Source organism: Bombus vancouverensis, chromosome 16 (genome assembly GCF_051014615.1).
Source record: "Bombus vancouverensis nearcticus chromosome 16, iyBomVanc1_principal, whole genome shotgun sequence".
Taxonomy (NCBI): domain Eukaryota; kingdom Metazoa; phylum Arthropoda; class Insecta; order Hymenoptera; family Apidae; genus Bombus; species Bombus vancouverensis.
In genome coordinates this window covers 7,027,766-7,043,589 of record NC_134926.1, presented here as the reverse complement: position 1 = coordinate 7,043,589, position 15,824 = coordinate 7,027,766, and the positions used below count along the sequence as shown (strand labels likewise).

The following is a 15,824-nucleotide window of genomic DNA, read 5'->3' as shown; positions in this document are numbered from 1 at the left end:
GTTTGGTAAATTTAGCAGATATGTTCCCTAAATTAATTTCTCCAAGAGACTCGGTGTGCATCGAATCTGAGGCAGACACGTAAGTTAGACTTAACAAAGTAGCGAGTCGTAAGAAAAATGCCAAACTTCCCCACGAGCTAAAGGCAAATTTCCAAGGAAGAGAAAGATAGACAAACCTAACCTCTAAATCAGATTTCGGTTACCTTCGAAAGTGACTGTTTTGCACAAAAAGAAAAGAAGAGTTTTGGGGTGTTTAGGTTCAAAGAATAGGAGTTTGGTAAATTTAGCAGACTTGTTCCCTAAATTAATTTCTTCAAGAGACTCGGTGTGCATCGAAGCTGAGGCAGACACGTAAGTTAGACTTAACAAAGTAGCGAGTCGTAAGAAAAATGCCAAACTTCCCCGCGAGCTAAAGGCAAATTTCCAAGGAAGAGAAAGATAGACAAACCTAACCTCTAAATCAGATTTGGATTACCTTCGAAAGTGACTGCTTTGCACAAAAAGAGAAGAAGAGTTTTGGGATGTCTAGGTTCAAAGAGGAAGGATTAGGTAAATTTAATTCGCATATTCCTGAAATTAAGTTCTGCGAGAAATTCGGTGCACACTGGAACCGGGACAGCACGTGTAAATGCACCGCTGTCCAGAACCTGAAGTTCAGCTTTATTAGGGTGAGGCAGCGTCTTCTGTGAGACGTGTTCAGCGTCCTTTGAGCGAGCGACTGTTCAATTCCAACGACTTCCAGTGGTTGCTGGTACTCGTCAAAGCGGTGCCAGGCGTGTTAACACGGAACACGACGAAGCTACTGACAAAAGGAATTTATCCTTAGAGGATAAAGTGAGAATTTGTAGATGTGTTTCTAGATATGGTCCAACAGCATGTGCTGTGTATTTGAAAGAAGCCCGATAATACCACAACGATGATCCGCTTTTAGCATCCTCCAGATGTTTTACAGTTGACGTTACATTTTCCTATAAAACTGTACACAGCTGTGTACGTAAACTATGTACAAGTTCTGCGGCTTTTTCAGCTTAATGCTCCATCTATGACTGTCAGGAAGTTTCCATTAGTCCACGCATCTCTAAAACTTACTAAGCTGCATCCAGCTTATTTGTAAATACGCCGATTCACTCGTCCATCTATTTCGCTTCTTTACTGTATCTTCGTTTAAACCGCTCCTTTTTTTTTTTTTTATTAGTTGTTTACATTCACAATTTGTCCGATTTGGACATTTGGTAGAATTTTTTGGCTGTTTGATTTTGTAATTTGTTATTTAGTACTAAAGTGTCTTGCTCAGTCGCGTCAGTTGCTTTGCTTTGTAAGCTGCCACAGTTTTATAGCAATTTGAAAAACTACCCGTTCGCGATGAACGAAAAGAATGGTATTGGAGAATCTAAACCGAAACAGAGCCAGAGCCAGGAAGAATCCGCGCCTGAGCTGCCAGTCGGACGTGCGTATGCTGTTGAATCGCTGGCGGTCGGTAAAGTGTCAAGTTTAGATTCGAATTCTTTTGTCGGTTGTACACGGAAAGTGGAAGGAACGTAACAGATACGGAATTTCGCATATTCTGATGGAATTTACGGGGTTGAGAATGGCCAGATCAATGTTTCCCTAGGTTTTAGCAATAAAGTTTGCCCTCCGCAAACTTCCCTCGCATCGATATTTTCGATACAGTATGCTTGCGGATTTCAGCAACGAGAGCGAAAGCTAATTGACCGAGAGCAGCGGGCAATTTCGAAAATTGCCCGAGGCTTGCCATTCGAATACACTAAATTCTAACCGCACGGAAAATCATTCTTCACCTTCGATCAATTTTTCATCCATTTTATTAAACAGTGCAGGTTTTAGCGAAAGACCATTAACATCTACGTCCTCCTATCCCATTTACTTAAGTAGATGAAAGTACTGAGAATGAAACGAGTACTTAATTAGATGTTCTCTCTTCTCAACGTATGTTCTCAACTTCTAATATCTTCAATTTTATAATATAATATTCTGGAATTCTAAGGTATCTGACTGCCACGGTATTTGCAAATTTTATTGCTTTCTGTTTTAGTAGTATTTCTTGATATTGGTATTTAATTTTTTCAATGTTTCTAGAATTTTTATAACTTTATATTGTGTCAATTTATGGAATTTTATAATATCCCCAGCTTTTAACATATCTGGTTGCTACAGCAATTGCAAATTTGATTGCTTCCAGTTTTAGAAATATTTCTTGATATTGGTATTGAATTTTTTCAATGTTTCTAGATTTTTTATAACCTTATATTATTCAATTTAGGGAATTTTATAATATTCCCTCCTTTTAATATATCTGGTTGCCACAGTATTTGCAAATTTTATTGCTCTCAGTTTTAGTAATATTTCTTGATTTTGGTATTGAATTTTTTCAATGTTTCTAGAATTTTTATAACTTTATATTATTGAATTTATGGTTTTATAATATTCCCTCCTCTTAATATATCTGGTTGTTACAGTATTTGCAAATTTTATTGCTTTCAAGTTTAGAAATATTTATTGATATTGGTATTTAATTTTTTCAATGTTTCTAGAATTTTTATAACTTTATATTATTCAATTTAGGGAATTTTATAATATCCCCAGCTTTTAACATATCTGGCTGCTACAGCAATTGCAAATTTGATTGCTCTCAGTTTTAGAAATATTTCTCGATATTGGTATTGAATTTTTTCAATGTTTCTAAAATTTTTATAACTTTATATTATTCAATTTAGGGAATTTTATAATATCCCCAGCTTTTAACATATCTAGCTGCTACAGCAATTACGAATTTGATTGCTTCCAGCTTCAGAATTCTTCAGAAATATATCTCGATATTTCTAAAATCACATTGACCTTGATTTTTATTAATATACCCATTTTTATTAATATTTCTAGATATCAATATGCGATTTCGTTCGATGCTAACAAAATTGCAACGTCTTCGATTTTATCGATATTCAACGTATCTCCAGCCACTGCGATATTTCCACAAATTTTCTTCTTTCCAATTTCATCAATATCCCGGAAAATTCCAACCTTTCTATCTGCTTCGATACTTCCAACTTACCCCGAATATTTCAAAAATTTCTCAACATCTCCGAGGACTCGCTTCTAATTACCAGCGCCGAAAGTAAAAGGAATTGCACAGATGTGAAAATACGAAACACCAAAAATTCTATATATTTACCTTTTGCCCATTTCTTCTATCGTTTTATTCAATCGTGATAAAACCTGTGAAAAAGGGACAAAAAGGGAGTGAAATTCACATCAGAGACAGAACTTAAGGCGACGAAAGCGCAATAGCTCGAACGTTCAAAGATTTGCCAAGGCTTTTTCGTAAAACCAGAGTCTCGACAATTTGGCAAATTGCAGCGAACGTGTGAAAGGAAAGGGCGAGGAAAAGGCGATTTCCCACCACGTCAGCGATACAATAATTCTGTTTCCAGATGAAAACTACGTGGCAACTCCAATCGCCGGAACAACTACCTTCGCCTAACGACAAATATTTCGTCGCGATCGAACCTCCTTCTGTATTTTCACCCACTTGCTCCTTTTTCTTCTTTGTTTGATAGAAACTCGTGGCTAGAACCGAGAAGCCTATGACCACGATTTATCATAGTTCGGCGTAATTTATCATCCAAAGAAGAAGGTCAAAGAGCGGGAAAATTGTACAGTGTGGAAAGAAAAATTGAAACTTTTCCACTTGAAGTGGCCGTAAGTTCGAAACGAATGCAGGAAATTGCAAAAGCAAGCCAATGTGATAAATAAATAAATGTATAGAAACGTCGTTCTCGCGTTTCTTTCATTCGCGTTCGAAATCGAAGTAAAATTGCAACGTGTTTGGAATATCGGTTTGTTTGAGCGAAGTTAAAAGTTACGACAGAAGGGGAACGAACAAAGCTGATAAGCTTTTATATTTCAAACTGTGGATAATAATGAAAAGCAAAAAAAAAAAAAAATATGTGAAACTCTGGTCTAATTAATAAAAATAACACGAAGCAGGGATTTTGTTACGGTGCAGGTAGCTTGGAATTGCGGTGTTGCAATTTTCCTTCGTTATATAAAATTACCAAGCGAGTAGATAATAACATTATTTTCTCTTGTGATTTAATCAGACAGAAAAATCACAGCGCTGGAACCATCCATTCTGTGTCTTAAAATTTACTCTCAGTAGACTTTGCCTCGTATTATCGACGTGGCGTTAAAATCTAAACGCTCCGTGTTACAACGATTGAACGCGAGTTTGACAAATCAAGAGAAGCGTATCTCGAGTAGAAAGAGTGTGGCAGGTATACTAATATTAGGTCTAGTAAAAGAGTGCTTGGATTTTTCGATAATGTGAAATTGAATCAAATTAAACGAAATGAAATTTCACTAAATTTCTTCCTCGAAATAATTCCCTCGCTGTCTTCCTTCCTCCTTTATTTAATAAGAGATTATTAACTAGCAAAGGGTCGATACTTGGCCAAAAATTTCTGCCAACTTTACGCCTGTCGTGATCGTAACGTTCCCTACACTGAATCCATTTACTACGTTCGCTTCAAGATCTGCCCATAAACCCGAGCCATTTTTCCATAAAGAAAACACATCTAAACGTTCGTTTCGCCTTCGAAAGCTTCTCAACTTTTTTACACTTGACATATATATATACATATGTGTGTAGATTCTATAGAATTCAAACTACCCGCCAACCGATGTTTTTACTTTTGCTCTGTTTTACCGGCAGTCGTTGTGCCGAATAGATTAGATCACGAGAGAAGATCGGTAATTTAGGATTCTCGATTTTCCAGCTAAAATTTGTACTAGATTTCTTATTAACTCTTGCTGTATTTAATTTCATTATTCCCAAAATAAGCTCGATTTTACAGAATCGATTGTCGAGATATATATATATATATATAAATATGTAATAACGTAAATCCTTGGGGTAAATCGGACGATCGCTTCTATAAAATCGAGCTTATTTTGGGAATAATGAAATTAAATACGGTAAGAGTTAATAAGAAATCTACTACAAATTATATATATATATATATAAATTAAATAAATAAAGTAAATTATATATATATAACGAGAGAATCCTCGATCACTTAGTTGCCAACCAAAGTCGAGAATCGCGTAGAACCGCGAATACTATGTTCGTGGAAATTCGTAGCTTTTCTCCTGTAATCAAAGAAATGGAATCTCGCGAGAAACTTATTTCAATCGCTAAGCGTTCAAACCTATAGTTTTGGTGTTCGAGTGTTTCGTACGTTTGCAAATATCACGTGGATTGTTACGATTTCGAATTTCCTATAAAACCTTCGAACTCTTCGCGTAAAAATCCGCGGTCTAACGAGTCCGAGTCCGTCGATCCGCTTCCACTCTAATTCATTCGACAGCGAAGAATATTGCGAGAGAATCGGAAAATCTAACGCGACGATTTATTATATTTCGTTATATCTGACGAACGGCGAGAATGAACATTTCCCGGCAACTGTCCGATGGAATTCAAAAGTCTGCTTAACGTATGCAATTTACATGCTGAATATTACACCGAGCAGGAAATATTATACGAAGAAGGTCGGAGGAAAATCCTCGCGCACCTGGGTCATCGTTCTTTTACGAAAGCTTTTAATCTTCGTTGTAATGGGTTGAAAGTTGGCTGTAAAAACTACCTAAGTAGCCTAAGGGAGAAATGGGAGAAATTAAACTTTGCGCTGCTTCGACTTGTTGCGATATTTTTCCCATTAAATGTGGGATATAGAAGTGGAATGTTGTTTTCCTAATATCACGATGGATATCGTTACATTACGTGAACGTTCGTTTGGCGATCTTTCTAAGAGACAAAAATACGCAACGATGGGGCCATGAGCCAAAAACTGGTCGTGAGAGTTCCTTCGCGCCACCCGATCGCCACATGGCGTCTCAATTTGCTGCGATTCTTTTTGCCCGATAGAAGCGTTAGCCAGGCGCTGCTGTAAAACAGCAGCGAAATAAAATGGCAGCGCGGGATTTACAAGGCTACAGAATGTCACTCACGTGTTCCATCATGGCAGGATATTGCGAAGGGTAGAGGACGAACGCTCCGATCAGATGCGCCAGCGAGAAAATGAAACCAGCGATGCACGCGTGCCGCAGCCTTATGGGCAGAAGTGCGTACGCCATGTAAATGAAGAAGCACACAGCCCACACTGCAGCCAAAGGGCCTCCGCTCCGATGTTCCTTTGATCCGAGCGCCAGATGTACATTCAAAACCACTTGCAACGCGAGTAGAGTCACCAGGACTATTCCACTCACGCCGGCTAACCAGATTTCGTTCATCCCAGGCCTGGATATCGCCGCTACCAAGGCTGCAATTTAAGGAAACTCGACAAGTCGCTGCAACTCCACAGGCCAGTTAGTCTGTGCCCTGTACGCAACGTTTAACCGCTTGTGCTACGATTTAATTAACCGTTCCAGTCGCAAGCCACGCGGTCGCGTTGTTTAGATTTTCTGTGAAAAATTGCCGGTACATTTGAACGCTACGGACGACTCGCGGTATTTTGTATTTCATTCTTATCTTCTCAACGCTTTACCGACCGATAGCCGATTAATCGGTTTTTGTTGCCGACGCTTATCCACCGATAGCCGATTAATCGGTTCTTTGTTGCTGACGCTTTTCGACCGATAGCCTATTAATCGGTTTTTTGGTCCGAAAAACGTACCACGAGCGTAGCTCGACGTTGCATTGGGTTGGCAACTAAGTGATTGCGGATTTTGTCATTAGGTGTTAGTAACAAAATCCGCAATCACTTAGTTGCCACAGCGATTAAACTGGTCCGATAGATACAGAGCGATTGAGACGATTGCGAGGATTTTGTCAGGACGCGTAGCAGGGTATTTTCCTCGTAACTGGTCGCCGCTATGTTCCTCGTGATCGATGGGGTCGTCGTCTACCACGCAGAGATCTCTGCAAGAGGCTGTTCCGTTTGATATACCGAGTACGACGACGCGACGAGTATACTCGTCAGAAACAGCTCACTGCTAAGAGCTTTTCCCGTACGAGGTGCAAGTATGTGTCGCGGATAAGTCGAAGTCCGATGAAGTTAGCGGTGGCCGTTTCGCTGGCGTTGGAACTTTGTGAGCGGGAACAGCCGCTTTCAGAGACGAAGGGTTGCGAAAGTGGATGGAAAAAAACTTCCTCGTGGAGAACCGCTTTGAAAATCTGACGCGCCGCTCGACCTTTGATGTCAGCGACGCTGCACACGCGCTTCGTACGACTATTACGACGCACTTACGCGCTGTCGTAAGAGGACGCGACGGCATTCTGATATTTTTTTACTCTTTTCCTCCCCCACCTTCTCTCGCAACCCTCTTTGGTTTCGTTGTCTCTATGCTGGAACTCGGGCAAAACGTTTGCCGAGGAAATTTTAATTAACGTTCAGGCGGCGCAAGTGGGTCAACAGAAGCTGAAACGAAAGCGACCGAAAACGTGGAAAACGATCTCGTCGATCCGTCGGATAAAATTCAGGCTCGATCGTTCGTCTCGAGGAAAATTGCTGTCCTGCGGCGACGGTTGCAGAGATTTCACGCTTTCGTTCGCACCAGCGGAATCTATTTTCGTACGGTCCATGTGAAATGCGAATCATATTTGGACAACGACACTTTTCGCAGTAAGATTTGACCAAGTTGAATTTCCAGATTTTATTTGCGCGATACTCGCGGAGATTTTGCTCGGTGTGTTTGGATTTTGTTTCCGGAGAGGTCCTCGCACGGCTGGCGAATCCCTCGCGCTAAAGATTCGTCTCTTAATTTTCTGATACTTACCAGCATAAATTGCGACGCAGACGACCAGCGTCACTGCTAGCGACAGGTTTTCTGGCCTCTCTAAAGTGGTAAGGAATTGTTGGCTGTCTTCTACCACGAGTCTCAGCATCAGAAGCATACCCAGGGCAAACGCCAGCCCCGCTAGTAAGCCGAGAACGTGTGTCATGTTGCTTTGGTTCATCCTGAGAAAGTAGCGTTGATACAGCATTTCAACCTAAAGAGTAAAAAGAAACAGGAACGAGTAATCTTCTTTCAACGTTTCTCAAACATTTACTCGACACATTTACTTCCTGAAAAGTTTAGGAACTAGAAGCAACCTTTTCTATCGTAAATTTGTCAAAGATCGTTTATAATCTTCTATAGCTAATGTTACATATTGTATTGTGGTATCGTGGACAAATGGCCTAAAGAATATCGCGTGAACCATAAACAAGTGGCGGAGTCATGAGTTGTGAGTAGTGAGTGGAGAGTCGAGTTGTCAGGAGTCAAGTCGTGAGTTGACAGTCGAGTTTCGTAGTCGTGAGTTGAGAGTCGAGTTGAGTAGTCATGGATTGAGTAATCTTGACTTGAGTAGTCTTGAGTTGAGTAGTCTTGAGTTGAAAGAGTCGTGAGTTGAGAGTTGAGTTGAGTAGTCATGGATTGAGTAATCTTGAGTTGAGTAGTCTTGAGTTGAGTAATCTTGAGTTGAAAGAGTCGTGAGTTGAGAGTCGAGTTGAGTAGTCATGGATTGAGTAATCTTGAGCTGAGTAGTCGTGAGTTGAGAGTCGAGCCGAGTAGTCGTGAGTTGAAAGTCGAGTTGCATGTGTCACTCGTTTTCAGTAATTTTCGCATATTCCGAGCTGTCCTTGTGACGCGTACGGAAAATCGGCACGGGCTTTCCGGACAACGTCTACTCCGCAAGCGTTGCGATACTTCGCCGCGTTTGCGACAAACGTTGCTTCGAGTGAATCTCCTAAAACAACGTCGACAGTCAAATGCGCAACTAATTCAGCTGTTCGTTCGGAAAATATTTCTCGCGACTGGGAAAATGTTCCCAGTTGAACGATCGTTCGCGAGAGTTCGAAAGCTTGCGAAGCATCGGAGCGCGAGACGATCGATTTATTCGATCGAGATGGAATCGAATTCTGGCTGGAGTTGGACAAAAAAGAAAAAGGCCGGACAGGATTAAAGAATTACTTGGAACCGTTGGCTGAATCAGAGATGCGTGAAATCAAAGGAAGCACGGAAGTATCGAGAGTGGGAGAAGCTGGGTGGCGGGCCATTGAAAGGCGAAATAAACCAGTGGAACGCCGCGCCATTGTCGTTTCTCCTTTTCCATTTTCCTTGTTTCATTCGCTTGCCTCGCCGTTAATCCCGCGGTATTGCTTTTCATATTTTATTTCTTCTTTCATTCGCCCGGTTTTTAGCGTTTCCCCGAATCAGTTCCATAGGTTCGGACAAATTTACTTGGAAAGCGATTTCAAGCGAACGCCGTGGCCTTTGTTCTCGGAAGAAACACTGTTTAATCGCGAAATCGCTTCGATTGTTCGAAAGGACACGCTACGAAATTCATCAAGATATTTCAAAGTATTCTTCCAATTGTTTCAAAGAAAAAGTAGACCTAGTAGCTTCTATTTGTCTCCGGCAAAATTTTCCTGCTTTTTGAATTATCCGCCAGCGAGCTTCCGACGAGAATGGAAAATCGCCACGATGGACAATCCGATTCGTTCGTTCGTTCGAGACGACCAATCCGTTCAATTCGCAGCAATTTTTTAATCTTTTCCTGGTTCGTTCTTTTCGACGTTTTATTGGGTTGGCAACTAAGTGATTGCGGATTTTGTCATTACTATCTAACGATAAAATCCGCAATCACTCAGTTGCCAACCCAATATATAAAAAGAATGGAATATCGTTGCTACTGAGACTTTCACGTGATACAGTGGTACTGAACGTTTGTATCTGTCGCGTAAGGTGATATGGTTTACGCGAGGAATCAAAGGAGGAAGAGAAGCTGCTGCGCAGAGCTTGCCAGCTAACGCCTAAGTTTCCTAAGTCGAAGAAGATACCTGGAGATAGCTGCGGGGCTGTTGGTGTTCGATCAACGAAAAACACAGACTTCTTCGTTGATTTAATCGTCCATCGAAGTGAAACTCTTCTCGAGGCCCAAGGCTGCGCTAATTTCTACCAGAATACGTGACCAAATTTAATTAAACTAAGATTTACCAAACGAACGATCGTTCTAGACTACGCGAGGAGTCGTGGGAACTTGTATAACTCGGGCAAACGTAGTACCACGTTAACGTAATTGTGCGAAAGGAACGCAGTTATTTTATTAATTACCCGGTATATTAAAATTCTGCTTGATTTACCGTATATCGTACCCTAAGAACATATTGGGTTGGCAACTAAGCGATTACGGATTTTGTCATTACCATCTAATTATCTAATTACCATTCGATGGTAATGACAAAATCCTCAATCGCTTAGTTGCCAATCTAATAGCTTCGTATTAATAATGTTCGACTGCGAAAGCCTTCGATCTTATTCTGGCAATCGAAACAGCGTCTAACTCTGTTCCAAGTGATACGACATGGGCCAAATGTAGATCAGCTTTCAATCTCTAAATTTGTTTTCGGACAAATTTACGACAAATTTAGATCCTTCCATTTATGCGAAACCTGATATTATAATAAATTAGATATAAAGTAGAACAGTGTCCGGTTGTCTTTGTTGCTTAGTTTTCTCGAAAGCTGACGTGGAAATTGCACGTCGGTGTTATCCATCGGAGTTCTATCGCACGACAGAACGAAGATTTACTATGGAACAGGAAGCTGGCTCTAGTCAAACGTAAGCTGTACGCGTCAAGGATCGAGAGCTCTCGAGCCTCGAGGATCAGCTGCGATCTGAAGCTCGGATTAAGCAGGCGTAACCGAAGGAAACGGATTGCTAGGGACGTGTGTTATGGTTTCGGGTCAGTTTGACCCGAGTAGCGTTGACGCGACGCTGCATGTCCGAGAAACTTTGAAAATGTTCGAGCATCGTAGCGTGACGCTACGTTCTCCACACTTTTCACAAACAGGAAATATCAACGCGTTTCTAACATTGAGAACATTCGATAGCATCGACGTTTCTTTAGATGTGCAATCGTTCTTTGACGATCCACGTCAGAGGTCGATTAAATTCAATGCACATCGAGTAAATAACGTTTTATTGACAAATTATTAATGTGTAACGAAAACGATGTTTCGTTCGCTGATGTAAGCGAAAGCTATGAGTTGGCAACTAAGTGATTGCGGGTTTTGTCATTAGGTGGCACTTAGTTGCCGACCCAATGTTTGAAATGTAACTTAGACGCGGCAGAAGTCGAGTTTCGAAGGAGAAGGCTAGGTAGCTGCGTGACGCGGATCAAATTTCACTGAGACGTAACCTAAATCGCGATAAATATCAGCTTGCATGGTAACTAGTTATCGTTTTGATCGACCGCTGGAATACAAAGAAGAGAAGAATACAAGGAAAAGGTGTGCACCATAATCGGATTCGTGGTGCTGTGACGAAGCAGAAGCCAAAGCGGTGTTACAGAACGTAACACGAGGTTCACAGTCATCGGACAATATTTGCAGAGAGGAATTACGCGGATGTTTCATAATGCAGCGATTTCAACCGGATTATCTGATCCGGTGCTGGCGGTGAACACCGGCGGGCAAACAGCGATTTTTAGCCACGAGCTACAAACGCGAGCAGCAACATGAAAGAGCAGGACCATCCATGAGAATAAACAATTTTGTAATTCGCGGAACCGGTGATCATCGGTGCTTATAATCTGCAACGACGTGCTACGCGTATTTTCCATTATCCTGGTCCGCTGGAACTAATTCCCCCCTCGATCCACAAATGGAAAAATTGAAACGTCACGAGTTGATAATCGATCGATTCGACGTCCGCCATCTGTTTCGCTTGCGAGCTAATTTTTTTGCCAATTGTGTGACGCTTGGAAACCGATCGCGCAACGTTTCATCGTCGAATGTTCGTTGAAAAGCAACAGGGAAATATTGGGTTGGCAACTAAGTGATTGCGGATTTTGTCAATACCATCTAACGACAAAACCCGCAATCACTTAGTTGCCAACCCAATACGTTGCGGTGTTGCGCTGAAAATTTAAAGAATTCCTATCGTACAGTGTTGTATCCGATTCTTAATCCTTTGCACTCTGAATTTTATTTCAATTTCGTTGCCAGCAGCACCTAACGTTTTTGAGTGTTTTATTTTAAATTTACTTCGACTAAAGAATAAGACAATTTAAATAAACGAAGGAGCAAAGAAATTCACTTAAATAGCAGTTTTATTCGCTCTATTGAATTTTGTAGTTTTTAAGCGTATGATATATCTGGAAACAATTTCCAGCAGCAGAGTTGCTGCGTTTCTTTCGCACGTTTCGCAAAAAAAGGTGTGACCGAAAGAATGTCGAGCGAGACTCGACAAAGGAGCTGCCGAGATAAAAACTGATGTCGAGTCACACTCGACATGGAAGTGCGAAGGGTTAAGTTCCAACCACTGACGATTCTATTATCGGCTGTTCTTTTAAATAAAAGAAAATAGAAAAGAGAAAAAAAGATGGAAAATGTTAGAAAATAGGAGGAGGAGAAAATGAATGAATGGATGTGCAACAAAACAAATTCATTGCTGTTTCAGATGTACAAGAGAATAGAGCGCTGTTCGTTAATGCTTCGAGATATTATGCTATATATAAAATAGTTGTTCTGTTCTATATAAATGTTGTATTTAATAAAACGTCATATAGCGTTACTTTAAGAAAAACAAAAAGTAAAATTCGATGAAACACCGTTGATACAGCAAAAAATAACGAAACGATAGGAATACGAACGACTGTTCTGAAAATTAACACTTTACCGACCGATAACCGGTTGATCGGTATTTCTCGCCGACGCTTACCGACTGATAGCCGATTAATCGGTATTTCTCGCTAACGCTTACCGACCGGTTAATCGGCTTTTGTCACCGACAATCTTTCTCATTATCCGAGCAGTAATTTGCTATTTAGTACTAAGGTACCTTGCTCAGTCGCGTCAATCGCGTTGCTTCGTAAGCTGCCACGGTTTTATAGCAATTTGAAAAACTGTCCGCTCGCGATGGACGAAAAGAATGGTATTGGAGAGTGTAAACCGAAACAGAGCCGGCGTCAGGGAGAATCCGCGCCTGAGATGCCGGTCGGACGTGCGTGTGCTGTTGAATCGCTAGCGGTCGGTAAAGTAAAATTAAGAAATACCATGCTATCAACGGCACAGAATATAGCACTGACTGTAGTCGTTATGAAGCGTAGCATAAGGGAAATAACATAGTGTCGCGTGTCTATATTCAAACTCTGGTCAACGACAGTTTCATCGACGAATTTTCTCCGGAAATAACGAGATACAATTTAGAAGCTGATAATTGTCAATTAATTCGATTTCCAGTGGCTATCGAGAATTAGAAATTGGAAATTAAAAACGAAAAAATGAAAAATTAAAGATTCGCAACAATTGCACGCGAACTATTTCTCACTGACACTGACTTAAAAATCCGAATGATCATCGTGCAATGGCAATTTTATGGATTTTAATTATTTTTTATTTCGATGGAAAAATGCTTCAAAGCGTAAAAAGCCTTCGACGTAATATCACGTCTGTGTATTTTAACTATCGATAATTTCATCGTTGCAGCTTCGTCGATAGGAGGAAAGAAGCAAACGCTATTGAAATCGTCAATGATCGTCATGAATTCAATTCGCGGCTGTGAAACCACGTAGTCAAACTTTTCGCCATTTTCACGACTATTCTACTCGAGTTGCGAATTTATGGCAACTCGATCGTTCGCCACAGATCCGATTCGAGAAATGGCAGGAAGGAAGAGGAACGAGCACCGCAGTTGCGCAACTGTCTGCGAACAGCCCCGTACAGTTTCAGATTCTCTGGCCGCGCAAACTTGTTGCGCGATTTCATGTTTTCCTATTTAGGCGACTGCAGCATTACTATAGTGGTTGAAATTTAGTCAGAAAACAACCACACCTTGTCACGATCGTCTCTATATCGCCAGCAACGTTTTACTTCTGTTTCCTGTATTTTCTCCGACAATTTTCTCAGTCCCAGCAATTTTCTAATTGTTTTTACTTTTTTAGCTGTTTCGTTGGTTGTTTTACTTGAACGTTCGAAATTCGTTCGATCCAGTGGTTTCAACTAACGCAGCCATTGTAGTTCATTGTTATTCGTTGTATTTTTTTTTTTTTTACACTTTTATTTATCTAGCAGATTGGAAAAATGTTTGATGTACAGGATGCTTCAAAATGTTCCGACGACCAACGAAAATACCCCGATTCCTTCTTTCTGCTGTAATTCGTCTTTCGCTTACTCGGACTATCGATGTGGTCGTGGAAATAGCACGCAAATCGTATTACATCGATACCGCGTTACACCTGTCTTTAGCATAATCTTATAGCCCCGTAATACCTAATTTTCCTAACATTCAGCTACCTACAGTCTCGTGTTTCCCTCTCCTACTATCGTTTCCTTACTATTGGGTCGGCAACTAAGTGATTGCGGATTTTGTCATTAGGTGGTACTGACAAAATCCGCAATCACTTAGTTGCCAACCCAATATTCCAGTCGTAGCTCTGTCCACCTCGCGCATGTTCCGTATCAGAAGCTGTACTTTTGTAAATTTATGTGCGTTTTACGTGCAGATTTTCTGCAACGTCCGATACAGCTGTGCTTTCCTTCCAATAACACGATCCGACAACTCTCTCTCTCTCTCTCTCACTCATTCGAGAAAGAGAGAGAGAGAGAGAGAGAGAATTTCCATCGCAAGGTTGGAGGTTGAATTTTCCCCGACAAAAAGAAAAACGACGGCGAAAATGGATGCTTCGTTATTCCAATTGCCTTTTCACTCTGTTCGTCCAGGTGTTTACCTGCAAGTTTTTGAAGCGGTGAGAGGCGCACAGCGACTTCAAAAAACGGCAGAGCGCACATTTCCTCGCTGGCTGAGTTATCGTCGCGTTAACGCTCGCCTCCTGTGTCGGCTCTTTCCCGGTTCTAAGCCCAACTCCCACCTCTGATCCCCTGCTCATCTGTCGACAAAAAGCAGCGTACAATTTATTGTAGTACCCGTTCCCGATGTCACAACGTGCATACAAATTGGCTTTCTGGAATTAGAAAGTGTTGTCAGTTTAGGAGAGATAGTCACCGAAAAAGGAAAAAATAAACGTGGATATAGATGTATACGTTGAAGCAATTACTCGAAGAAAAACTCTACACCTTATCTTGACCTATCCGTGGCCTGGAGACCGTTGTTACAAAGAGAGTGGAATTCAGTGAAAGAAAAAATTGAAAATAAGGACAGGTCCATATTATTCTGCCTTTGAATGTAAATTTTGTTTTGGGTTACAAGGTTTAGAAAGGAAAGAGCTACGATAGATTTCTATTGCTGTTTCTTGTAGCCCTCTGCTGCAGCTACAATGTTAACTTTTTGGTAATGCCCTTTGCCATAAATATATGAACTTGATTCCAATCGATCTTCTTCGGTTGTATTGTAACACTGTAAGAGCGAGGATCTGCATCAGCATGCACTATAGTTAGTATAATAATACATATAATAGTTCAGCCTTTGGCCTACACGCTATCTGCCGATCGCGCGAGCCATAGTAAGCAAGAACGTGCCATCCGTCTGTTCAGTCGTGTGCCCGAACTGGTAAAAGATGTATACTTCTTATGACATGTATATTTAGGGACTACAAAAGGAATTGTGAAATAATAAACAACGTTTGAGGACAAATAGTGTTTTTAGACTTGTGGTTTTCGCTTATGGCACAAAAATTCTTTACCATGAGTCAGACTCGTGGTTATCAGCCAAGGAGTTAACAGTCAGATAGTATTTCTAATTATGAAACTTTGTGCAATCTGTATATTCAAATCCCTTAATCAAAGACCCAGTCCAAGGCTAACATCTATACAAGTTATACTTATACCTGTACTTATACCTGTACTTGTTTCAGTATATTTTTCTAT

At 40.8% G+C, this 15,824-nt stretch overlaps 1 protein-coding gene and 1 long non-coding RNA gene across 3 annotated transcripts in view; one reads left to right on the top strand and one right to left on the bottom strand.

The window, feature by feature from the left end:
• Positions 1-15,824, top strand: part of LOC143303772 (uncharacterized) — a 129,549-nt gene that overhangs the window by 75,877 nt on the left and 37,848 nt on the right. The window lies entirely within an intron of this gene.
• Positions 1-15,824, bottom strand: part of LOC117154408 (adenylate cyclase type 6) — an 88,689-nt gene that overhangs the window by 41,806 nt on the left and 31,059 nt on the right. For both annotated transcript variants that reach the window (XM_076625569.1, XM_033329363.2), the window contains exons 4-6: positions 14,729-14,887; positions 7,792-8,005; positions 6,025-6,335 (exon numbers count right to left, since the gene is read on the bottom strand). In XM_076625569.1, the coding sequence (XP_076481684.1) occupies positions 6,025-6,335; positions 7,792-8,005; positions 14,729-14,887 (684 nt within the window). The remainder of the gene's footprint in view (positions 1-6,024; positions 6,336-7,791; positions 8,006-14,728; positions 14,888-15,824) is intronic.